This window comes from Manis pentadactyla, chromosome 6 (genome assembly GCF_030020395.1).
Source record: "Manis pentadactyla isolate mManPen7 chromosome 6, mManPen7.hap1, whole genome shotgun sequence".
NCBI lineage: Eukaryota > Metazoa > Chordata > Mammalia > Pholidota > Manidae > Manis > Manis pentadactyla.
In genome coordinates this window covers 58,754,966-58,782,440 of record NC_080024.1, presented here as the reverse complement: position 1 = coordinate 58,782,440, position 27,475 = coordinate 58,754,966, and the positions used below count along the sequence as shown (strand labels likewise).

General features: G+C 36.2%; 1 protein-coding gene across 4 annotated transcripts in view; it reads left to right on the top strand.

The window, feature by feature from the left end:
* The window catches only part of AGPS (alkylglycerone phosphate synthase), a 170,964-nt gene that overhangs the window by 42,959 nt on the left and 100,530 nt on the right, over positions 1-27,475 (top strand). For all 4 annotated transcript variants that reach the window (XM_057503892.1, XM_036879398.2, XM_036879402.2 and 1 more), the window contains exons 3-7: positions 19,126-19,216; positions 21,307-21,427; positions 21,521-21,595; positions 23,280-23,351; positions 24,899-24,978. In XM_057503892.1, the coding sequence (XP_057359875.1) occupies positions 19,126-19,216; positions 21,307-21,427; positions 21,521-21,595; positions 23,280-23,351; positions 24,899-24,978 (439 nt within the window). The remainder of the gene's footprint in view (positions 1-19,125; positions 19,217-21,306; positions 21,428-21,520; positions 21,596-23,279; positions 23,352-24,898; positions 24,979-27,475) is intronic.

Genomic DNA, 27,475 nt, shown 5'->3' with positions numbered 1-27,475 from the left:
GTGGCCTAGTATGTGGTCAATTCTGGAGAATGTTCCATGTGCACTTGAGAAGAATGTATATTCTGTTGCTTTTGGATGTAGAGTTCTATAGATGTCTGTTAGGTCCATCTGCTCTACTGTGTTGTTCAGTGCTTCCGTGTCCTTACTTATTTTCTGCCCGGTGGATCTATCGTTTGGGGTGAGTGGTGTGTTGAAGTCTCCTAGAATTAGTGCATTGCAGTCTATTTCCCCCTTTAGTTCTGTTAGTATTTGTTTCACATATGCTGGTGCTCCTGTGTTGGGTGCATCTATATTTAGAATGGTTATATCCTTTTGTTGGACTGAGCCCTTTATCATTATGTAGTGTCCTTCTTTATCTCTTGTTACTTTCTTTGTTTTGAAGTCTATTTTGTCTGATATTAGTACTGCATCCCCTGCTTTGTTCTCGCTGTTGTTTGCCTGAGATATGTTTTTCCATCCCTTGACTTTTAGTCTGTACATGTCTTTGGGTTGGAGGTGAGTTTCTTGTAAGCAGCATGTAGATGGGTCTTGCTTTTTTATCCATTCTATTACTCTATGTCTTTTGATTGGTGCATTCAGCCCATTAACATTTAGGGTGACTATTGAAAGATATGTACTTATTGCCATTGCAGGCTTTAAATTCGTGGTTACCAAAGGTTCAAGGTTAGCCTCTTTAGTATCTTACTGCCTAACTTAGCTCGCTTATTGAGCTGTTATATACACTGTCTGGAGATTCTTTTCTTCTCTCCCTTCTTATTCCTCCTCCTCGATTCTTCATATGTTGGGTGTTTTGTGCTGTGCTCTTTCTAGGAGTGCTGCCATCTAGAGCAGTCCCTATAAGATGTCCTGTAGGGGTGGTTTGTGAGAAGCAAATTCCCTCAGCTTTTGTTTGTCTGGGAATTGTTTAATCCCACCGTCATATTTGAATGATAGTCGTGGTGGATACAGTATCCTTGGTTCAAGGCCCTTCTGTTTCATTGCATTTAATATATCATGCCATTCTCTTCTGGCCTGTAGGGTTTCTGTCGAGAAGTCTGATGTTAGCCTGATGGGTTTCCCTTTATAGGTGACCTTTTTCTCTCTAGCTGCCTTTAAAACTCTTTCCTTGTCTTTGATCTTTGCCATTTTAATTATTATGTGTCTTGGTGTTGTCCTTCTTGGATACTTTCTGTTGGGCGTTCTGTGTATTTCTGTGGTCTGTTCGATTATTTCCTCCCCCAGTTTGGGGAAGTTTTCAGCAATTATTTCTTCCAAGATATTTTCCATCCCTTTTGTTCTCTCTTTTTCTTCTGGTACCCCTATTATACGGATATTTTCCTTTTGGGTTGGTCACACAGTTCTCTTAACATTGTTTCATTCTTGTAGATCCTTTTATCTCTATGTCAGCCTCTATGCTTCCTGTTCTCTGGTTTCAATTCCATCAATGGCCTCTTGCATCCTATCCATTCTGCTTATAAACCCTTCCAGAGTTTGTTTCATTTCTGTAATCTCCTTTCTGGCATCTGTGATCTCCCTCCGGACTTCATCCCATATCTCTTGCATATTTCTCTGCATCTCTTGTCAGCATGTTTATGATTCTTATTTGGAATTCTTTGTCAGGAAGACTGGTTAGGTCTGTCTCCTTCTCTGGTGTTGTCTCTGTGATCTTTGTCTGCCTGTAGTTTTGCCTTTTCATGGTATTAGGAATAGTTTGCAGAGCTGGGATGAGTGACAGCTGGATAACTTCCCTTCTTGTTGGTTTGTGGCCCTCCTCTCCTGGGAGAACAGCGACCTCTAGTGGCTTGTGCTGGGCAGCTGCGTGCAGACAGGGCTTCTGCTTCCTGCCCAGCTGCTATGGAGTTTATCTCCACTGTTGCTGTGGGCGTGGACTGGCTCTGGCCGCTGCTCCAAATTAGTGGGGTCCCTTTGGAGGGGGAGTGGCCTGGAGGCTATTTATCTCTTTAAGGGGCCTCCGAGCTCCCTGCAGCCCAGGGGATTAGGGTGCCCAGAGATCCCCGGATTCTTTCCCTCTGGATTAAGTGTCCCGCCCTGCCTCTTTAAGACTTCCAAAAAGCACCCGCCAAAACAAAACAATGACCAAAAAAAAATTTTAAGTTAAAAAAAAAAAAATGGCCGCTCGTTTTTCTTTATTCTCCGGAGCCAGCCTCAGGCATCTGCTCACCGGTCTTGCTGCCCTGTTTCCCTAGTATTGGGGTCCCTGTCCCTTTAAGTCTTCCAAAAAGAGGTCGCCAAAACAAAACAGAAAAAAAAAAATGGCCGCTCGCTTTTCTTATGTCCTCCGGCGCCAGGGCTCTGGTTCCCGCTCACTGATCTTGCTGCCCTGTTTCCCTAGTATCCAGGGTCGCCAGCGCACGCACTGTGTCTGCGCTCTGGCCTGGATGGCTGGGGCTGGGTGTTCAGCGGTCCTGTTCTCCTTCTCCCTCCTGCTCTACCTACTCTTTTCCTGGTGGGAGCTGGGGGGAGGAGCGCTTGGGTCCCGCAGGGCCGGGGCTTGTATCTTACCCTCTTCGCGAGGCGCTGGCTTCTCACAGGTGTGGATGTGGTCTGGATATTGTCCTGTGTCCTCTGGTCTCTATTCTAGGAAGCGTTGTCTTTGCTATATTTTCATAGATATATGTGGTTTTGGGAGGAGATTTCCGCTGCTCTACTCACGCCGCCATCTTGGCTCCCTCCCCCCTTTTAGTTCTTTTACCTAAAAGTTTTCACTTTTATTTCAGGATTTTTTAAAACTTAAAGTATCATTAATATACAATCTTATGTTGGTTTCAGTTGTACATCCCAGTGGTTCAACAGTTACCCATATTATTAAATCCCCCTCTAGTGTGGTTGCTATCTATCAGTGTAGAGAAATGTTACAAAATCAATGACTGATATTCTCCATGTTGTACTACCATCTCAGTGATCAACTTATATTGTGATTGTGAATTTTTGTGCCCTTTTACCCTCCTCCTCCCACCACCCCAACCCTTCCACCTTGCTATCCCCTTTTCAGTGTATATGAGTCTACTGCTGTTTTGTTCCTTCTGTTTTGCTATCTTTGTATATTCCACAAATCAGTGAAATCCTATGGTATTTGTCTTTCTCTACCTGGCATAATATTTTACTGAGCATAATACCCTCTAGATCCATCCATGTTGTTGCAAATGGCAGGATTTCTTTTCTTTTTTTTTTTTGTAGATAATTATTTTTTATTGAAGGGTAGTTGACACACAGTATTACATTACATTAGTTTCAGGTGTACGACACAGTAATTCAACATTTATATACATGATAATTCTAGGTACCAGCTATCACCATACCTTCTTTTCTTTTTATGGCTGAATAATATTCCATTGTGTATATGAACCACATCTTCTTTATCCATTCATCTGCTGATGAACACTTAGGTTCCTTCCATATCTTGGCTATTGCAAATAGTTGCAATGATATATATATGGGTGCATATATCTTTTCAAATCAGGGATTTTGTTTTCTTTGGGTAGATTCCTAGGAGTGGGATTATTGGGTCAAATGCTATTTCTATTTTTAGTTTTTTTAGGAACCTCCACACTGCTTTCCACAATGGTTGAACTAGATTAAATTCCCACCAGCAGTGCAGGAGGGTTCCCCTTTCTCCACATCCTTGCCAGTATTTGTTGTTCCTAGGCTTTTCAGTGTTGGCCATCCTAACTGGTGTGAGGTGATAGCTCATTGTGGTTTTAATTGGTATTTTCCTGATGATTAGCAGTGTGGAGGATCTTTTCATATGTCTGTTGGCCATTTGTATTTCTTCTTTAGAGAAGTGCCTGTTCAGGAGAAGTGTTCCTCTGCCCATTTTTAATCGGGTCATTTGTTTTTTGGGTGTTGAGGCATATGAGTTCTTTACATATTTTGGACGTTAACCCTTTATCAGATCAGTTGTTTATGAATATATTCTTCCATACTGTGGGATGCCTTTATGTTCTGCTCATGGTGTCCCTTTGCAGTACAGAAGCTTTTATTTGATGTAGTCCCACTTGTTCATTTTTTATTTTGTTTCCCTTGCCTGAGGAGATGTATCCAGGAAAAAAATTGCTCATGCTTATATTCAAGAGATTTTTGCCTATGTTTTCTTTTAAGAGTTTTATGGTTTCATGACTTACATTCAGCTCTTTGATCTATTTTGAGTTTACTTTTGTGTATAGAGTTAGACAATAATCCAGTTTCATTCTCTTACATGTAGCTGTCAACACCAGTTGTTGAAGAGTCTGTCTTTTCCCTGTTGTATATTCATGGCTCCTTTATTGTGTATTAATTGACCGTACATTCATGGGTTTACATCTGGGCTTTCTAGTCTGTTCCATTGACCTATGGGTCTGTGCTTGTGCTAGTATCAAACTGTTTGATTACTGTGGCTTTGTAGTTCAACTTGAAGTCAGGGAGCATTTTCCCCACAGCTTTGTTCTTCTTTCTCAGGATTGCTTTGGCTATTTGGAGTCTTTTGTCATTCCATATGAATTTTAGAATTATTCCATTTATTGGTGTGTTCTTTTATTTCACTCATGAATGTCTTGTAGTTTTCAGAGTATAGGTCTTTCACCTCTTGGTTAGGTTTATTCCTAGGTGTTTTATTCTTTTCATGCATTTGTAAATGAAGTTGTTTTCCTTATTTCTCTTTCTGCTAATTTGTTGTTAGTATATAGGAATGAAACAGATTTCTGTGTATTAATTTTGTATCCTGTAACTTTACTGAATTCAGTTATTAGTTCTAAGAGTTTTTTGGTGGAGTGCTTAGGGTTTTCTATGTATAATATCATCTCATCTGCAAATAGTAAGAGTTTAACATTTTCTTTACCAATTTGGATGCCTTTTATCTCTTTGTGTTCTGATTGCCATTGGTAGGACCTCCAGTACTCTGTTGACTAAAAGTGGTGAGAGTGGGCATTGTTGTCTTCCCAAACTTAGAGGAAAAGCTTTCAGCTTTTTGCTGATAAGTATGATGTTGGATGTTGTCATATATGGCCTTTATTATGATGAGGTATATTCCCTCTATACCCATACTGTTGAGAGTTTTTATTATGAGAGGATGTTGAATTTTGTCAAATGCTTTACAGCATCTATTGAGGTGATCTTGTGGTTTTTATCCATTCTGTTAATGTGGTGTATCACATTGATTGGTTTACAAGTATTGTACTATCCTTGAATCCCTGGAATAAATCCCACCTGATCATGATTGATGACACCTTTGATGTATTTTTTTAATTTTTATTTATTTATTTATTTTTATTAAGGTATCATTGATATGCACTCCTATGAAGGTTTCACAAGAAAAACAATGTGGTTACTACATTCACCCTTTTTATCGAGTCCCTCCCCCATCATACTCAATGTAGTCACTGTCCATCAGTGCAGTAAGATGCAACAGAGTTCCTACTTGTCTTCTCTATGCTACACTGTCTTCCCTGTGACCCCACACATACCATGTGAACTAATTATGCTACCCCACAGTTCCCTTTGCCCTCTCTCACCCCTCCCCTTTGTAACTGCTAGTGCCTTCTTGGAGTCTGTGAGTCTGCTGCTATTATGTTCCTTCAGTTTTGCTTTGTTGTTATACTCCACAGATGAGGGAAATCATTTGGTATTTGTCTTTCTCTACCTGACTTATTTCACTGAGCATAATACCCTCTAGCTCCATCCATATTGTTGCAAATGGAGGGATTTGTTTCTTATGGCTGAATAGTAGTCCAGTGAGTATATGTACCACACCTCTTTATCCATTCATCTACTGATGGACACTTAGGTAGCTTCCGTATCTTGGCTATTATAAATAGTACTGCAGTAAACATAGGAGTGCATATGTCTTTTTGAATCTGAGAACTTGTTTTCTTTGGGTAAATTCCTAAGAGTGGAATTCCCAGGGTGAATGGTATTGCTATATTTAGTTTTTTGAGGAACCTCCATACTGTTTTCCACAATGGCTGAACTAGTTTACATTCCCACCAGCAGTGTAGGAGGGATCCCCTTTCTCCTCATTCTTGCCAGCATTTGTTGTTCCTAGGCCATTTGATGTTGGCCATCCTAACTGGTGTGACGTGGCATCTCATTGTGGTTCTAATTTGCATTTCCCTGATAATTAGCGATGTGTAGCATCTTTTCATAGGTCTGTTGGCCATCTGAATTTCTTCTTTGGAGAAGTGTCTGTTCAAATCTTCTGCCCATTTCTTAATAGGGTTATTTGCTTTTTGGGTGTCGAGGCATGTGAGTTCTTTATATATTTCAGATATTCACCCCTTGTCAGATATGTCATTTACATATATGTTTTCCCATACTGTAGGATGCCTTTTTGTTCAGCTGATGGTGTCCTTTCCTCTTCAGAAGCTTTTTAGTTTGATGTAGTCCCATTTGTTCATTTTTGCTTTTCTTTCCCTTGCCTGAGCAGAAGCGTTCAGGAGTCAGTTGCTCATGTTTATATTCAAGAGATTTTTGCCTATGTTTTCTTTTAAGAGTTTATCGTTTCATGACTTATATTCAGGTGTTTGATCCACTTTGAGTTTCCTTTTGTGTATGGGGTTAGATGATAATCCAGTTTCATTCTCTTGCATGTAGCTATCCAGTTTTGCCAACACCAGTTGTTGAAGAGCTTATCATTTCCCCATTGTATGTCCATGGCTCCTTTATTGTATATTAATTGAACATATATGCTTGGGTTAATATATGTTCTGGCCTCTCTAGTCTGTTCCATTGGTCTATGGGTTTGTTCTTGTGCTGGTAACAAATTGTCTTGATTACTGTGGCTTTGTAGTAGAGTTTGAAGTTGGGGAGCATAATCCCCTCCACTTTATTCTTCCTTCTCAGGATTGCTTTGGCTATTCAGGGTCTTTTGTGGTTGCATATGAATTTTAGAACTATTTGCTCTAGTTTATTAAAGAATGCTGTTGGTATTTTGATAGGAATTGCATTGAATCTGTAGGTTCTTTAGGCAGGATGGCCATTTTGACATTAATTATTCCTGTCCATGAGCATGGGATGTGTCTCCATTTATTGTTTTTTTCTTTAATTTCTCTCATGAGTGTCTTTGTGGTTTTCAGGGTATAGGTCTTTCAGTTCCTTGGTTAAGTTTATTCCTAGGCATTTTATTCTGTTCGATGCATCTGTGAATGGAATTGTTTTCCTGATTTCTCTTTCTCCTAGTTCATTGTTAGTGTATAGGAATGCAACAGATTTCTGTGTATTAATTTTGTATCCTGAAACTTTGCTGAATTCAGATATTAGATCTAGTAGTTTTGGAGTGGATTCTTTAGGGTTTTTTATGTACAATATCATGTCATCTGCAAACAGGATAGTTTACCTTCTTCCTTGACAATCTAGATGCCTTTTATTTCTTTGTGTTGTCTGATTGCCATGGTTAGGACCTCCAGTGCGATGTTGAATAGAAGTGGGGAGAGTGGGTATCCTTTTCTTGTTCCTCATCTTAAGGGAAAAGCTTTCAGCTTCTCACTGTTAAGTATGATGCTGTCTGTGGGTTTGTCATATATGGCCTTTATTATGTTGAGATACTTGCCCTTTGTACTCCTTTTGTTGAGAGATTTTATCATGAATGGATGTTGAATTTTGTCAAATGCTTTTTCAGCATCTATGGAGGTGATCATATGGTTTTTGTCCTTCTGTTTGGTGATGTGGTGGGTGGTGTTGATGGATTTTCTAATACTGTACCATCCTTGCATGCTGGAATAAATCCTACTTGATCATGATTGGTGATCTTTTTGAATTTGGTTTGCTAATATTTTGTTGAATATTTTTGCATGTATGTTCATCAGGTATATTGGTCTGTAATTTTCTTTTTTTGTGGTGTCTTTGCCTGCTTTTGGTATTAGAGTGATGCTGGCCTCTTAGTATGAGTTTGGGAGAGTTTCCTTCTCTTCTACTTTTTGGAAAACTTTAAGGAGGATGGTTATTAAGTCTTCACTAAATGTTTCATAAAATTCAGTGGTGAAACCATCTGGTTTTTGTTCTTAGGAAGTTTTTGGATTACCAATTCAATTTTGTTGCTTGTAATTGGTCTATTCAGATTTTGTTTCTTCTTGGGTCAGCCTTGGAAGGTTGTATTTTTCTAGAAAGTTGTCCATTTCTTCTAGGTTATCCAGTTTGTTAGCATATAATTTTTCATAGTATTCTCTCATAATTATTTGTATTTCCATGGTGTCCATAGTGATCTTTCCTTTCTCATTTCTTATTCTGTTTATGTGTATAGACTGTTTTTTTCTTGATGAATTTGGCTAGGTGTTTATCTATTTTGTTTATTTTCTCAAAGAACCAGCTCTTGCTTTCATTGATTCTTTCTATTGTTTTATTCCTCTTGATTTTATTTGTTTCTGTTCTAATCTTTATTATGTCCCTCCTTCTACTGACTTTTGGCCTCATTTGTTCTTTTTGTAGTTTCATTAATTGTGAGTTTAGAGTGTTCATAGGGGATTGTTCTTCTTTCCTGAGGTAGGCCTGTATTGCTGTATACTTTCCTCTTAGTATAGCCTTCTCTGCATCCCACAGATTCTGCATTGTTAAATATTGTTGCCATTTGTTTCCATATATTGCTTGATCTCTGTTTTTATTTGGTCATTGATGTATTGATTATTTAGGAACATGTTGTTAAACCTCCATGTGTTTGTGGGCTATTTTGTTTTCTTTGTGTAATTTATTTCTTGTTTCATACCCTTGTTGTCTGAGAAGCTGGTTGGTACAATTTCAATCTTTTTGAATTAACTGAGGCTCTTTCTGTGGCCTAGTTTATATGATCTATTCTTGAAAGTGTTCTAATATGCACTTGAGAGGAATGTGTGTCCTGTTGCTTTTGGATGGAGTGTTGTGTAGATGTCCATTAGGTCCATCTGTTCTAATGTGTTGTTCAGTGCTTCTGTCTCCTTACTTATTTTCTTTCCAGTTGATCTGTCCTTCAGAGTGAGTAGTGTGTGGAAGTCTCCTAAAATGAATACATTGCATTCTATTTCCCCCTTTAATTCTGTTAGTATTTGTTTCAAATATGTAGGTTTTCCTTTGCTGAGTGCATAGATATTTGTAATGGTTATATCCTCTTGTTGGACTGACCCCTTAATCATTATGTAATATCCTTCTTTGTCTCTTGTGACTTTCTTTGTTTTGAAGTCTATTTTTTCTCATATAAGTACTGCAAATCCTGCTTTTTTCTCCCTATCAGTTTCATGAAATATCTTTTTCCATCCCTTTACTTTCACTCTGTGTATGTCTTTGGGTCTTGCTTTTTTATCTATTCAGTGACTCTGTGTCTTTTGATTGCTGCATTCAAACCATTTACACTTAGGGTGATTATTTAGAGGTATGTATTTATTGTCATTGCAGGCTTTAGGTTTGTGGTTACCAAATGTTCAAGGGTAATTTCCTTACTATCTAACAGTCTAACTTAACTCACTTAGTATGCTGTTACAAACACAATGTAAATGTTCTTTTTTTTTTTCCTCCTCTTTCTTCCTCCTCCTTTATATATTAGGTATCATATTTTGTACTCTTTGTCCCTTGATTGACTTTGGGGTTATTTGATTTGATTTTCTATCTGCTTTGTAATTAATTGCTCTACTTTCTTTACTGTGGTTTTATTTCCTCTGATGACAGGTATTTAGCTGTAGGACTACTTTTTATCTATAGCAATCTGTCCACAATATACTGTAGACGTGATTTGTGGGAGGTAAATTGTTTCAGCTTCTGCTTATCTGTTAATTGTTTAATCCCTCCTTCAAATTTAAATGATAATCTTTCTGGGTACAGTATTCTTGTTTTGAGGTACTTCTGTTTCATTGCATTGAATATGTCATTCTGCTCCCTTCTGGCCTGTAAGGTTTCTGCTGAGAAGTCTGATGATAGCCTGATGGCTTTCCTTTGTATGTGATCTAATTTCTCTCTCTGGCTACTTTTAATAGTCTATCTTTATCCTTGATCTTTGCCATTTTAATTATTATATGTCTTGATGTTCTCTTCTTTGGGTCCCTTGTGTTGGGTGATTTGTACACCTGCATGGCTTGAGAGACTATCTCCTTCCCCAGATTGGGGAATTTTTCAGCAGTTACCTCCTCAAAGACACTCTCTATCCCCTTTTCTCTCTGTTCTTCTGGTACCCCTGTAATGTGAATATTGTTCCATTTGAATTGGTCACACATTTCTCTCAGTATTCTTTCATTCCTGCAGATCCTTTTTCTCTCTGTGCCTCAGCTTCTTTGTATTCCACTTCTCCAGTTTCTATTCCATTTACCCTCTCTTCTACTACATTTAATCTGCTTTTAAATCCCTTCATTGTATGTTTCATTTGTGGTATAGAGTATCTTAATGATTAAATCTCTGTCCTGAATTTGTTACTGAGTTCTTGAATATTTTTCCATACCTCCATGAGCATGTTTTTATTTTTATTTTGAACTCTCTTTGAGGAAGATTGATGAGTTCAGTGTCATTTGGCCCATTTCTGGTGTTTGTGGGTATTTTTTGTTTGAACTAGGTTCCTTTGATGTTTCATATTTGTATGTGGTGCTCTCTAGTGCCCAGAAACTCTACTGTCTGTAGGTGCTCAGCTCCTGGAGTGATGTTGGGGTTCAAAGTGGAGTTGTGCTTGTGCCTGGGTGGAGGAAAGAGCTGTTCCCTGCTTCTCAGCTGCTGTGCCTGTCTCCACTGTCAGAAGCAGTAGACTGAGCACACAGGTGTAAGCCTCTGTGCTTTGCATTTGTAGCTGCTGTAGGGAGGGCTTCCCTTTGGCTGGCCTGATGCCGGGGCAGGGACTGCTGGTTGTGAGTTGGTGCCGCCTGGCCAGGAGGAAGTCGCCTGGCCAGGAGGAAGTCGCAGCAGGCTGCGTATTTCAGTGGGGTGCTTTAGAACTGTGGAACCAGCCAGGTGGATGGAGTGCCTGAAGCTCCTGAAAGTTCCCAACCTTCTGGGCAGAGTGTGCCAGCACTCTGAGCAGCCAGCTCTGTGCAATCCTTGCCCCTTTAACAGCCCTCTTGCTGTTAGGAAGTCTCTCAGACTGCCTGCCTTTCTTTTGTCCCAGAGCAGCTGGATGTGGATCTCTGTTTCTCCACACAGGGCTTGAATCTCATTCTCTCCAGGTATTCTGCCTGTCTTAGCTTTCCAGCCTTTCTAATCACCAGAGCACCATGCAGTGTAGGTTCATGCTCCCAAAGCAGATCTCTGGGGCTGGGTGTTCAGCAGTCCTAGGCTTCTACCACCTCCCTGCTCCATTTCTGTTCCTCCCTCCGGTGAGCTGGGGTGGGCGAAGGGCTTGGGTCCCGCTGGATCAAGGCTTTCATACGTTATCCTGTTTTGTGAGGTCTGTTCTTTTCTCCAGCTGTGTGTCATCTAGCTCAGCCTTCTTTCCTGTTGCTCTTTTAGGATTAGTTGTATTAACTATATTTTCATGTTATATATGTTTTTTGGAGTAGTTCTCTGTTTCACCTCTCACACTGCCGCCTTTAATCTGCCTTCTACAACTTTGATGTATTTTTGAATTTGGTTTGCTTATGTTTTGTTGATGATTTTTGCATCTATGTTCATCAGGGATACTGATCTGTAATTTTCTTTTTTTTGTGGTGTCTGTCTGGTTTTGGTATTAGTGGTGTTGGCCTCTTAGAATAAATTTGGAAGTAGTCCCTTCTCTTCTATTTTTGCAGTACTTTAAAAAGGATGGGTGTTAGTTTTTCCTTAAATGTCTGGTAGAATTCAGCTGTGAAGCCATCTGGACATTTCATTTTGTTTGTTGGAATTATATTGATTACCAATTAAAATTTGTCACTGGTAATTGGTATGTTCAGATTTTCTGTTTCTTCCTGGGTCAGTCTTGGGAAGTTGTACTTTTCTAGGGCTTTTCCCTTGTCTTCTAGGTTGTCCAATTTATTGGCATATAATTTTTAATATAATTTTCTAATAATTCTTTGTATTTCTGTGGTGTCAGTTGTTACTCTTCCTTTTTGTTTCTTTTTTGTTGTTTTTTGTCCTTTTTCTTGATAAGTGTGGCTAGGGGTTTATCTGTTTTGTTTATTTTCTCAAAGAACCAGCTGTTTGTTTAATTTTCTGTTGTTTTATTCTTCTCTGTATTTATTTCTGCTCTGATTTTTGTTATATCCCTCCTACTGACTTTGGGTTTCATTTTTTCTTCTTTTTCTAATTTCCGTTGTTAAAATCACACTGTTTATTTGGGATTGTTCTTGTTCATTGAGGTCAGGCTGTGTTGTTGTGTACTTCCCTCTTAGAACCACTTTTGTGGTGTCCCACAAATTTTGAACCGTTGTATTTTTGTTTTCATTTGTCTCCATGTATTGCTTGATTTCTACTTTGATTTGTTCAGTGATAACATTGATTATTTAGGAGCATGTTGTTTAGCCTTCATGTGTTTGTGGCGTTTTTGTGTTTTCTTTGTGTAAATTATTTCTAGTTTCATACCACTGTGTTCTGAGAAGCTACTTGATACAATTTAAATCTTTTGAATTTATTGAGGCTCTTTTTGTGATCTAGTATGTGATCTGTTCTGGGGAACATTCCGTGTGCATTTGAGAAAAATGTGTATCCTGCTGCTTTTGGGTGGAGTGTTCTGTAGATGTGTCTTGTGTCCATCTGATCTAATGTGTTGTGCAGTGCCTGTTTCCTTATTTATTTACTTAATGGTTGATTTGTCCATTGATGTAACTGGCATATTGAAGTCCCCTCATTTGAATGAATGCAGTCTATTTCTCCCTTTAGTTATGCTGTTTTACATTTACACATTTAGGTGTTTCTATGTTAGGTGCATAGATGCTTATAATGGTTATGTCCTCTTGTTGGACTGATCCCTTTATGTAGTATCCTTCTTTGTCTCTTGTTACTTCCTTTGTTCTGAAGTCAATTTTGTCTGACATAAGCTGCTACTCCTGCTTTTTTCTCCCTATTATTTGCATGAAATATCTTTTTCCATCCCTTTACTTTAAGTATTAGATAGGCCCTCTGTGCCTACTGGTCTAGAGAGTAATGGCTTCATGAAGAAGGTTTCCTGTGGTGCCCAGAAACTCAAGACTCTTTACTCACCAGTGTCTAGTTCTCCTTTGCGATGGAGCCCCATTTGCTTTTGTTGGGCTGTGGGCGAGGCTGCCTTTCTGCCTGTCTGCTGGCAGTGGCTGATCTGTCAGCAGAGTCATTTTGTGAGCTGAGAAGCAGCGCTTGTGCTAGAATTGTTTTGGGCATTCCCACCTGTGGATAAAATGAAGTTCCTGTGGCCAGGATACTCACCTGGCCCTGGTTGGCTAGCTCACTACACATGTGTGGGCAATACGTTGCTACTGACTCTGTATAAAGAGCTCTGCCCAGTGCTCTGGGCGACACGGTGGCATGGCTGCAAGGCTGCAGGAGAGCAGAGCAGAGGCTGGAGTTGTAGCAGCACTGAGGACAGAGGCCCAGAGGACGGCTGTGCAGGCAGAGCTGCCCAGAAAACGGCTATGCAGGCTGAGAGGCCCAGAGGCTGAGATTGGCTTGCTGCAAGCAGACTCACTGTGAGTGGATGGGATTTTAGTGATTGACCTGCCAGTGTGGAAATAAAGTTGGGTATAACCCTTTCACCCCAAGAAAGTTCTATTGTCATTTCTTTGGTCACATTGAATCCATAGTGAACTTACCTGGGGCTGAAACCCATTGGCATGACACCATCCTCTGCCTGCACTGCAGCATGGCTAGGGGGCTGGGCAAGGCAGGTGTGCAGTGTGGGGAGTATGGTATCAGGGTGCACAGTGCACGGGAGGGCCTCCAGTGAGGAGGAAGGAGCTCTGGGACCCTGGCTCCGGCAGGCCCTCCCCAGCTGGATTGAAGAGGTCCAAGAAAGCTTGGACAGCCTCCCTTTAACTGCTCAGCAGCAAAGTCTGACCACTCCTGGGCCTGATGGATGAGCAGGTGTGCAGGGAAGTGCCTCAGGGCTAAGCCACCAGCAGGGGAGGTGGAGCATTTGGGGCTCTGGCACGTGCTTAAAGTGTTGGGCCGAGAGAGGGCTGGGGGAGTGTCCATCTGCTCTTTCTCCTGCAGAGATACATTCAACCCTTGCCCCTCTGGCATCCTTCCTGCTGCTGGTAAATATTTCCAGCTGTTGCCTCTGTGTTGGTTCTCAGCATGACTAGCAGAGCGTCCTTGCCCTCCACAGGCACCTAGAGTCCAATCCTTCCAGAGTGCTCCAACTCTCTGGTGCCCAGCCCCGGAAATCACCAAAGCCTGATGCAATGTGGGCCCGTGTTCCCCAAGCAGATCTCTAGGGCCAGGTGTGCAGAGTTCCCAAGTGCTTATCACCTCCCTACTCCGTTCCTCTCTCTCCCACTCGTGGGCTGTGATGGGTGAAGGGATTGGGTCAGATCAATCTCAGTTTTGCCACTACCCTTCTCTGTGTGGTGTTTTCTTCTTCATCAGGTGTAGGTGGTCTATTCTGAAGTCTTCAGGTCATTTTCAGGGTTAGTTTTATTTGCTGTACTTGCTTTCTTGGTGCAGGGTGTGTGTGAGGGAGGAGGTTTCTACTTTGCCTTCCTACTCTGCCATCTTTTCCTCCACACCCCACTGTCATTTTTGTTCTAACTTAATTATAAAGAGCAACTTGAGAGTTTTTATATATTTTTTGTATAATATGATGTTAATACGATGGGTGACATCCAGTCAGCCCATGTTGTGTAACTTTAAAAATTTTTTTGTAACTTTAAAATTAGGTGACAAAATGAGTGCTTTCTGTTGCTTCCAATTAAAAATTCCTTTAGATAGGGCCCAACATCAGCTCTTTTAATTTTAAATTCTGTGTTATTATAAACAATTTTGGTACAGAGTTTATATATTACCCACTTGCTCTTATTTTTGTTTTTTGGCCATCTTAGTGAAGTCAGAGTAATCCTTTGAGGCAAGTTGTAAAAGCTGTTGTAGTTACTAAAGTACTGATGAAGCAAGTAAGAAATAATCTTGAGCATAAGTGTCACATTTTGAACATTATACATAGCTTGCAATATATAGATATTAAGAACAATTTATATCATCTTCTGGTTTGTTTTCAGTATTGGTTTTATTGTTGTTTGATCTGGAATAGATTGTGACTACTGGCGTATGTCTTATTTTCTCCATTTAAACACCAAGACACACAACAAAATAAATAAAAAATAAGAGGATTTAAGCTACCATCTTGGGAAAAAAATTAATTTTGACCTTACGTCATACCAAATACAGAGATTAATTCCAGATAAATTATAGACCTAAGTGTATAAACTAAAACTATGGAAGTGATAGAAGAATATACAGAATGCCTTCCTGAATTTGAGGTAGGCAAAAAGCAGACAACAAAACTCATTAATTATAAAGTAAAAAGTGAATCAATTAGAGAATATTAAAATTTAGAACTTGTTTTCATCAAAAGATTCTTTTAAGAGAATGAATGACAGTTTGCAAAGTAATAGAAAACATTTAATGCATACATCCTCAATTCCAGAATAATAAAGAATTCTTATACATCAGTGAGAAAACCATAACAACCCACTGGGATGCTGTGCAAAAGATGAACTGGCATTGAAAACAGGCTATCCAAATGGACAATAGATACATGAATAGAAGCTCAATCTGTAGGTAATCAGAGAAATTAAAATTAAAGTTATAGGGTTACCAGTAGGATTGTCTCACATTAAAAGAACTACAGCACCAAGGTCGGGGGAGGATGTGGAATAAGTAGAACTCTTCAGACACTGCTAGCTATAAACGTGTTGGAAACTGAAGCATCTACTAAAGCTAAACTTAGGCATAACTATGGCCTAGAAATTACCCTAGTTAAATACCTGTCGGAAACTTGTGCTACATTTCCTTAGAAAACAAGCTCAAGAATGTCCTTGCATGCACCAAAAACTATAAACAGCCTAGTTGTCTGTTGGCAATACAGTAGGTAAAGAAATTGTGTTGTGCTTGCACAGTAGAATTAAGCCATGGACATGAACGAAATGCAGCTCCCTGTTACAACACAGATGAATCTCATCAACATAATATTGAACAAAAGAAGGCAGATACAAAAGACTACATTTTGTTTGACTTCATTTATAACAAGTTCAAAAACAGTAAAAATTACCCTGTGATAGTAACAGTCAGGGGTAGGTGGTTTTCCTTTGGTGTGGGGAAAAGTGGTAGTGCCTGAAAAGGAGTGTTGGAGAGAGGTGTTTCATGGGTGCTGGAGGTGTTTCATGGGTACTGGTAATGTTCTATTTCTGAATCTGAATGCTGATTACATGGGAGGTTTACTTTATAGAACCTTATTCAGCTGTATACTTATTATTTGTATTTTTGTACATGTGTAAACTTCAATACTTTGTAAATAAAATATTTATAAAATCAAAAATCAAACAGCAATAATTAAGTAATTTGGCTGCTTCTTCATGGAGAGGAGGGTAGAGAAGTTAAACAATTACTGAGTTAGTGAAAAAATTGCTGAATATTAGCTACCATGATTTTATAAATATTATTCATAAAGGATTTTAGAATAATGATCTCACATGGAGTGATGGTGAGGGAAGAATCAGACTAGAGGCAGCATTTTATAGTGGCTAAGAGCACAGACCAAAGCCTTGTTTATTAACTGGTTTAGATTCTGGTTTTGTAACTTACTAGCTGTGACCTTGAATCTTAAGTTATTTAACTTCTCTGTGCCTTAGCTTCCTTATCTATGAAATGGGGATAATATTATCAACTTCATAACATTATTATAAACTAATATACATAAAACACTTGCTATTTGTTTAGTTGAATAACAATTTAAAGTACTATTTTAAAATGTACATTTAAAATTTTGTTTTGTTTTTTTCAGAGAACTATTATATTATTGCTACTTTAACACAGTGGATTGTTATAGTTTACCTGTTAGCCTTGTTTAATACAGTAATCTAGGTTAGCATACTTATTTTATCTATTTGTAGCACTTACTGTTATTTCATATTTTGCCTCCTCTGACAAGTATTTCCAAAACTGAAAAGTTGGGTCTCTGATGCAGAAAACTCAAGTGCTTAGTCTTCTCATATATATGACATTTAGGATTTCTTGTATGTATAAAATACTGTTCATGTTTCATATAAATTATTTAAATTGGGATTGGGATGAAGGGACATAGCAAACAAAATATGAGTGGCAAATCTAGTTTTTTTCGTGCTCTGTAGAGCCTTCATACCTGCTCTATAGAGCCTTTTCTGTGTGTGTTGTAAATTTTTTGTGCCTACTTCATGTAAAATCTAAGTACCTTGCAAATCTTTTTCATGTAAAATCTTGCAAATCTCTGTTTTTTATAGTTGTCATATTGTATCCATGACACAATGTTATAATTTTAAAAACAGTCATACATTTTTTAAAGAAATTAAGGAAAAAATGGTCATTTTTATTTATCCACATATTTACTCTTTCTAGTACTATTCCTTCTTGAAGATTTCAGTTTATATTTAGTGTTATATTTCCCTTTAGTTGATATAAATCACTTTAGCATTTCTTGTAGGTCTGCTGGCACCAAGTTCTTAGTTTTCAATCTGAAAATCCCCTTATTTCACTTCGATTTTTGAAGGATACTTTCACCAGATACAGAATTCTAGGTTGACAGTCTTTTCCTTTAGCACTTAAAAAATGTTCAGTTGTTTCCTGGACTTCACTGTTTCTGATGAGAAGTCAGTCATAATTTTTTTTTATTATATTGTATATAATGTGACATTTATCTGTAGATATTTTAAGATGTTCTCTATCTTTTAAATTATTTGACTATGATGTGCCTAGTGTTTTTCTTTGAATTCATCTTAGAATTCTCTAACCTTCTTGAATTTGTACATTTATGTCTTTCATCAAATTTGAAAACTTCCTGTCATTATTTCTTAAAATACTTTTACATTTCCTTTTCTTCGTTTCTCTTCTTGGGACTCCATTTATATGTATGTTAGTCTTTTACTAACATGTGTGTTATTCCATAGGTCCCTGAAGCTCTGTTTGTTGTTTTTAGTCTTTTTTTCTGTCATGTTGTGTATGTTTTATTGCTCTAAGTTCACTAATACCTCCAATCTGTTCATAAATTCCTCCAATGAATTTTTATTGCAGAGTTTTAACTATAGAATTTCTGTTTTGTTCTTTTGATAATTTCTGTTTCTCTGCTCAAATTTCTTCTTTTGCTCATTGGGAACATATTTTCCCTTTTGTCCTTCAGCATAGTTATTGTTGTATTAAGATGTTGTGTGCTGGTGGTATAGCACAGAGAAGACAAGTAGTGACTCTATAGCATCTTACTATGCTGATGGACAGTGGGTATGTGGTGGGGACTTGATAATGGGGGAAATGTAGTAACCACAATGTTGCTCATGCAAAACCTGAGCATAAGATTGAATATCGATGATACCTTAATAAAAAAAATGCTGTGTGCTATTTCTAGTATCTTGGATCATGTTGGGGTCAGTCCTTATTAATTGCCCTTTCTCTTGATTATGGATCATACTTTTCTTGTTTGTTCATGTTTGATAATTTTGGATGTATCTTGGACATTGTTAATGATATGTTGTAGAAACTATGGATTCTGTTTTGTCTTTCGGAAGGGGCTTTTTTTTTTCTTTCGTCAAGCAGTTTACTTGACTGATCTCATACTCCCAATTCTTTACCTCTGTGGTGGTGAGCCCCTGAGTTCTTTTATGCTTAGCTGGGCTGTTTTAGAGTCTGCTCTGTGTATGTGTGATTCAGGGTGCGCTGGACATTTGGACAGAGTTTATACATAGGTCCCTCTCTGACTTTCTCCTTTTCTGTGATGTCCTGTACTCTTCCAGATGCTGTTTTTACTGCAAATACTGTCCTTGGGTTCTTTCAAGCTAGGAAGACTGGAGGTTTTCTACATTTTTATTTCCTTTTTTGGTACTATATGGGGCTTTCTCTCAGGCTAAAACCTGTCTAAAAAAATAAAACTGGAAACTCAGGTAGTGCTTTTTCCTTCTTCCACATGTAGGAAACCCCTTACCCCCTATTTTTCTCTGCTTTTGGTCTATCTATGCTGCTTTGGGATAGTTTGGGTTTTGTTTTGTTTTGATTTTGTCCACAGTGTATGTTTGTATATGACTACTAGAAGTTAGAAGATTTAAATTTAAATGAATATACCGTACTCTAATGTTTTATTTCTTTGTACCTTAGGTACCCTCTTAGTGGCATGATTTTGCCAACTTTTAAAGACTGGATTCAAAATACCCTTGGAGCAAGTATGGAGCATAAAACTACCTCTAAAGTAAGCAAATAAGAATGATTACTAATATGCTTAACTCTGTGTGTGTATGTGTGTGTGTGTGTGTGTGTTTAATCCCAAATTAATTAGGCTTATTTTTATAATTTGTTATAGTTGCTTTAATGCATTTGTCATGTTTTTTGGTTAATAAATTTAGCAGGTATAATGGCCTTGTTAGGTTTACTAGGAGTGGCTTTTTAGCATCACAGATCTAGATCCTAATATCAGAATTCATCTGAAGTTTATCTGGTAAACTTTTTATCCTATCTCAGTCTTAGTTATCCTAATTTGAGAAGTGAGTCATAACTATCTGTTTGACCTCTTACAGGGTAATAGTGAAGTTCAAGTGAATTAATTCTGTGAGAGCACTTTGTTACAAAAATACAAGTTGCCATTATTTTTATGTTATTTAATGGACTGATATTTTAGGATTAATGTAGAATAATATAAAATATGTTAATTTAATATCAAAGCACTTAAAATATTTGAAGGCTTAGAAAAAAGTGAACACTTAAGATAACTACATAGTTTGTTATGTAGTTTCACTTTTCTGAAACGAGTTAGAAAACTTTAAACTGCGTGCATGTCAAACCAATCAAATAGTTAACATTTCTTATCTCTATTATTTATATTTATTACTACTTATTTATTTTTATTACTTACTATTATTTGCTATGGCATGATATTCTGCATGTCCCTGTAACTGGTTTTGGATATAGGTTCTGTAAGTGCAGGAGCTATTACTTACATATTCTCCACCATATCCTTGTAAGGACTATAGGTATTCAGTGCATACTTGTTTGGTTTATTTATAAATCCACAATTACATTTTATTCTAGCAATTAAATTAAGCTAAACAACTAATTCCTGCTCCTCCCAAATAACATTCTTTTAATTTCTTAAAAGGTGTTTTTTATTTTATAATTCTCTCTTTTGACTATTAGTAATTACCTTTTTTTGACATTGATGCAGTTTATCATATTCAGAAATCTCATCAACTTTCCATGCACTTTTTGTTTTTTACATTGGTGAGCCCTTCCCAATTTTCAGTAACTTAACAAAATAATAATCTCTATGTGTTTTGGAATTTCTTTTGGTCACTTCCTTCCATTATAGCATAAAATCATAGGGGCGAGTTTTTTTTTCCTCTTTAACTCACTGCTATATCCCTAGGGCCTAGAATAGTGCTAGCTTATAGCATGTACTCAGTAAATACTTAATATATAATTGAATATTAAATGCAGAACTTTAATAAGGTACTGAAAGACTATATAAGTAGCATTTTTTCTTTACATATTCTTACATTTTCTTTTTTCTACCATAGCTTCATAGCTTTTTTTTCATAGCGGATTTGATTTCAGACCAGTTTGATTTATAGAGCTTTTCCTGTGTGCTGGGTATGGTATTTGGTGTTTTTCACAAAAATTACCACATTTAACCTTCCTTCCTTATGGTAGATGTATGTATACATTTGGTGACGATGACTTTAACAGATGAAGAAGCCAAGGCTCACAGAAGTCGGGTGACCTGCCCAGTGTCACATGACTGTAAAATTGAAGATTTATCTTTCAAGTTATCTATTAGTTGAAATTAAGTATCAAGTTTATAATTATGTTGTGAGTTTTAGAGCAGCCCTATAAAAATGGTTTTATTACTTATTGGGAGGCTTCTTGCTGGTCATTTAAAAATGGTAATTGAAGTATAGAGGAAATGGTTACTTATCTACAGGTGAAAATGTAGTTAGTGCAAGTCAAGTAGTTTCCCTCCAATCTCCTTAGCCTAAAATTAAAGATTTGAAACTTTTCTATCTCCCTCTTCTTGACTGCAATCTTCAGGAAAAATGAAAAGGTGGACCATGGAAGCGAAAGAGGAAACATAAGACTTCTGTAACTTACATTACTGAATTTGATTAACCGGACTATTTATAAATTGTTACTGTCACAAAATTGGTTTCCATATGTATTATTTGGTATTTTCCTACATTTCTGTCTTAGTTTGTATATTTAAAAAGGTACATTTTATCCTCACTCTTCCTAATGGAGGTATTCAATATTTATTTTCTAGAAATAAGTCAAACTAATTTTATTTCCTAGGCATCCTTAAATCCTAGTGATACACCTCCTTCTATCGTAAATGAAGATTTTCTTTGTGACCTTAAAGAAACTAGTATTTCATATTCACAAGAAGCAGATGATCGAGTATTTAGAGCTCATGGTAAGCAACTTTATATAAGAGCTACTTATTTTCAATTTTTAAACTTCCTATAAATTGAGATGTTTTTGCATTTTTTTTAAAACCACAAAACAGGTCATTGTCTTCATGAGATATTTTTGCTCAGGGAAGGAATGTTTCAGCGAATTCCTGATATAGTTTTATGGCCAAGTAAGTTTTTTTTTTTCCTTTGTATCATTAATTGAGTATTGTTAAATCTTAAAAGTAAATTTAGTTTTAGAAATGTGTAGTTTTTTTCTTGATCTGATCATCCTGAACTGTTGGTTTTAATGATTGATTTTGTTGGTGGTGATTAAGTTAAAATGTAACTATAGTGTGAAGTCAGTAGAAAAATGTGTTTCTGGTTAATTTGAAAGCTTAATGAAATTAGAATCAATCAGTGACATATTTAGATGTATAGAAATTTTTACTTTAACATAATGATTATGGCAAATTATAGTAATTTTTGATACCAGCTTTTGGGCCGAAAAGGATGGTGTTCAAATAGCAAAACAATAATATACATATTGTCTTTGATATAAATACTTAAACTTTGAGAAACTAATTTCATTCAGGTATTTGGCTTGAGAAAGCAGATGGATGAGTTTTCTGTTATTTTGCTCTTGCTGATAATTAGGTACTATATTTATATATATGGTTTTTATACCCATCTCTTAGCAGAAAATTTAAAGCAAAACAGGTACATTGTTTCTTACTGTACATAATTATATTTTTAAAAAGTTTCATTGGTATTCTGATCATGTTCCTCTTCAGACTTTATGAAAGGAATATATAGAGTTTTACTTTTCAAAAAATTGGCTCTCATGGACTCTCAGTTCTTACATGTGATCCTTCTGTTTTGCAGGGAGTATCTGGGAATGTCATAACCTTAATATGCGGGTAGAAAGGAGGTGACATACTTAGGAGGAAAATCCAAGAGCATATGTATAACTGAGATGAAATTGCTTTTCTGATACTCATGATATATATATGTCTGTATATTTGGAATAGTTATGAAATAATTCTTTTGTCTCTGTTTGTTTAGTATAGAAATTTAGCCATTCTTGAAAAAAAGAAAGATATTCTCAAATAGAAGAAATGTTTTCATTTTACCTGCCTGTTTTTTAGCTTTAGGCTACTTCTTTACCAACATGGGGAAGAATACATATTAACTATAGTATTTTTAGAGTGGAGAAATCTAGCAAATACTGTATAACCAAATGATGAAAGTTAACATTACCCGAATGAGACTTACCTACATCATGCACTTCCAGAGGTAACAGACTGAGAAAGACACATCACTTCTGTGAAATTCATGCCGAAATGTATAATCTGAATTTTAATCATGAGGAAACATACAAACCCAAATTGAGAGGTAGTCCAGGAAATAATAGCAGTGCTCTTCAAAAGTGTCAAGATCATGAAAGTCCAAGATAGAATGAGGAACTGTCTCAGATTAAGAATGGAGATGTGACAACTAAATGCAATGTGTGATCCTGGTCCAGAAAAGAGGACATTAATGTAACAAAAGGGAAATTTTAAATAAATAGTATTTTATCAGTGTCAATTGCTTGCTTTTAATAATTGAACTAGAGTTATATAAGATATTAGTGTTTGTGGCTGCTGCATAGAAGGAAATTCTTCGTACTGTTTTTGCAACTTTTGTAGGTATGAAATTATTTCAAAATGAAAAGTTAAGATAAATTTTAAACAGTTTAATATACTTAATGCATTGATGAGTGAGTGAATGAAGGAAAAGTTAGACACTAAAGAACTTTATAGACCCTTGTTTTGCAGGGTTACCCAGATTTTATTCATGTCCCTGTGATTAATTTGTTTTCCCTTTTTTCAACAGCATGTCATGATGATGTAGTTAAGATTGTGAATCTAGCGTGCAAATATAACCTTTGTATCATACCAATTGGTGGTAGGTATTCTGCCTTTTGAATTTTAATATATGAATTTGTTCTATTTAAAATATTTGTATTTTAAATACTTGTGCCATTCCATAGAAAATAAACATTCTTATAATTATGATTAGGTTATTCTGAAAGATTGATTTATGCTACACATTTCTGTCAAGTAGAGCTACCTAAACCCTTTGAGAAATCATGAATCCTTAGTTTATGGCTTCCTTCCTGTGTAGATCCTAGTTGATGTCATGACTTAGTGCCTAAATAAGGAAATGTTCTTGCTTTAGTAATTACTTTCTAACCTTTATCATCATGGAGAGAATATTGATTTTCAAAGGCTAAATATACCCAACATAATTCTTTGAGAAGGAATGCTATGTAGCATAAAAGATCACCTATGGCAATGATGACCAAATCAATCTTTTAATACCAAAAACTAACATTATTGGCATTTTAAGAAAAATTAGATCTCTCTTAATCTTTGATCAATCACTTTGATTTATACAAGCCAAAGGAAATTACTTTCACTGACTTATTTGGCATTGATGGAATAGAAATGAGACTCCAACAAAACCAGAAACTCCAAGATTCCTTTCTGTTTTTGCATGATGCTTTCTGTTGAATTCATGCAAAAAAGCACTACAATGCCACTTTTAGTGAAATATTTTTCTGACTTCAAATGACTGTGCAAACAAATGGTGGTTATTAATCACAGGCATGTTAAGTGACAATTTACGGTCTTACCCTGTAAAATTAAACTGAACCTTGTAGATCAACACCTCCTGTAATTATTATTTTGTATCAAAGTGACTTTCACATGTTTTCTGTCCAAAACTTGTGGAAGTACCATTTAGAATTTTTATTCTGATAAATGGGTGATACAGATCTGTTTAAGAACTGAGAACACCATATTATTCTGTATGGCTATCAAGAAAACATTTTTATTTTGACAAAAAATGTTAATGGAAAACATAAGTACATTGTTTAAATACTGTGTATTATTCTATGTTAAACACCATAAATAACATAGTGTTTTTCATGAACGAACATTCAAATTTGTTTTTGAATGTCTTGTAATCTGGGCAATTTTATCTTATATATATTCTAACATTCAAGTTTTAATATGGGAATGTAAGCCATTTTAAATGCTAAGTGAATCTCATAATTATGGTAGAAAGGAGGTAATAGTATCTCTTTTGTTGTATAGGATTTTTTTTTTTCCTAAGCTATCTTTCTACAGTCATCATTAGCTTAGAACTTTCCTGATCACATTTTTTGGAGTTCCACAGATTGCTAGGGGCTTCACTTAAGTGTGCCCAGGGTATGGAGTCATATTCCATTGCTTTCAGCTCCATAGTATTTCTTCATTTTGGCATGCAGCATAAAATAAAGGTGAGTTTACATTTAGTGTGTTAGCATTTGCAAATTACATTTTGCAAAGTAGAAATAGGTATTACTTTCCTACTGGGCCTGTCTGTATACTTTATATTAGGGATTTGTCCTACAAATATAGCTAAGAAGAAAATATTTAAACATAAAGTTGTTGTTTCCTATTTTGCAGGAGGAACAAGTGTCTCATATGGCCTAATGTGTCCTGCAGATGAGAAAAGAACAATTATTTCTTTGGACACTTCACAAATGGTATAGGATAATTTAAAACATATTTAAAGTTAGTGTTTGTTTTAAAAAATTGTCTAAAATTCAGTCTCAGTTGTTACTAAAAATATATACTGTCCTTTTTGTTTTAAAGTTTTAATTTGGGTATGAACTTAACCTTTGTATAGTCAACAGTATTTCTGGTTACATATTCCTTCATTATAATAAATTTTTAAAAATTATATACTTAATTACTTAATTAGTTAGAAATTCTTTTGAACACTAAGGTAGAATAGTGTATCATATCTATTCTCTGTATTAAATATTAACATTTTGTCATATTAGCTTTGTTTTCTTTTTTTCTCTGTTTTTAAAGCAAATCCTAATATTTTGCTACTTTATACCTAAGTATCTATGTGTATCTTTTTTAAAAAAGATGTTTTCTTACTATGTTACTATCTCTCCTGGCTAATTACAAGCAATTCCTACTATCATTTAATACCTACTCCAAATTCAAAATTTCCAGCTGCCTCAAAATTGTCTTTATTTTACAGTTCATTTATTCAAATGGGGATTCAGACAAGGTTCATGTTAGCTTTTGGTTGTTTCTTTAAGTCCCAGTTTTTCTGAAACCCTCTACTTCCTTTTTGCACATTACTGACTTTTGGAGAAACTAGGTTATTTGTTGTATAGGATATGTCATATTTTGAATTTGCTGGTTGCTGTTGCTTGATATCATTTAACTCTTCCTCTAGGCTTTGTATGCTCTCTAAACTGGAAGTTAGATATAAAGTCTAGTTAGATTCTAGTATAGCTTTAAAACATTTTTAAGCAAGAATATCTCATAGATGCTGATGTGTTTTTGTACGTCACATCATATCAGGGGGCACATAATAGCTAGTTGTCTGCTTTCAGTGTTGTTAAAACTGATCAGCAAGTTCATATGGTGACAGCCTGATTACTTAACTGTAAAGTTCCCTGTTAACTTTTGTCTTTATTCCAGACTTTAAGCAAAGGCAATTTCCTTAGAAGATGTGTTTGAATTTCTGGTTCTTACTATGTGTGGATTTACTATTAAATCTGTTACTGGATATATAAATAGAGACAGTAATACTGCAGAAGGTTATTACGAAGATTAAATGAGATAATATAAGTAAAAGTCATTATAGTGAGTAGATACTTAAAATTCTGTGGCAGAATTTTAAATGCCAGGTTTTCAACCATTTATTTTATAGTAAAACCTTATATATTCACTGCTTTTAACACTGAATTCCGTCAAATATTGTAGTAGATGGGTGGTACTTGTGATCTACATTGAAGTCAGTAAGCTATGTCTGTGCATGATTTTGCATAGCACACTTCTGATACAGTGTGTACAAAAATATGAGTATTAGTTGTCTGTCAGTTTACTTAAATGCAGCCAATAACGTTAAGACCTGTTGGACTTAAAGTTTTTGTTTTAACTTATGTTGGATAGTGTATACTGGATGTAATAGGGTAGCCTGTACATTTCCTGTAGGTTTCTCTGTTAAGTCCCTATAAAGGTGGTTTTCTTCTCTGCCACCTGGGTTTCTTTATTCAACCAAAAATATGTTTGGATCCCTGGTAAACAGAGGTATATAATTAGCAGAACTATGTAATTGTCTCAAGAGCCAACCTACTGGGGGAGAAGATGTATATAAATTTCTTTAATATAAGGTACCAACAGATTACTAAATTCTGCCTTACTACTTTGCAGTTTAATACTTCCTTTTGTTTAGCTGCCATAGAACCAAAAGCCTGATTTTGCCATAGTTACATTGAAATCACTAATGTCTTGATGTGAGAGCATAATTATTTTAGTTACAATATAACATAAAACAAAAAGTATATTCACATATATCATCTTAATGTTTATCATAACCCTGTGAATTAAGCAGTGCAGTCATTTGTATGTGTGTTCAAATTTGGAATAAAGATAGAAACTGCTATTTTTGTATTGTCTATTGTGTTCTTTCCTTTTTATTACTAACTACACTTACTTACATTAGTTATTGCCATGAAATTTAACATATCAAAGTGCAAAATAAGCTTCCCTGGGGTCCAGAAGAAGATTCTGGACCTGATCGCTCAGTCAAATAGAAGGGGAAAGTAGTCTGCTCTTAATAGTAGAAAGGAATTCATGAGGATTCATATATATAAAAATTAGGTAAAATAAGAATGTTGAGAACATTTTTGGGGGCAGTCATATATACATTTGGTAAAAGTTGAGTCAGTGATTTCAGTTCCTTTTTTTTCAGCAAGAGGTAGGGATGTGCCTTGTCTACCTAGAATCTGTGGTCTTATTTGGGGCTGAAAATAAAGCAGGGATCCCATTTACTACTATATTCAAATATCTTTTCAGGTATCATCTTCTGCTCAAAGTGGTCATCTTCTGATATTCTAAAATGAATTCTTTAATGATATGATTGCTAACTATTGATGGTAGTGCAGATAGTATTTTCAGAATGCCAAGAACTATGGATGCTAAGCTTTTCATGTGCAGTGTCTCATTTAATCCTAT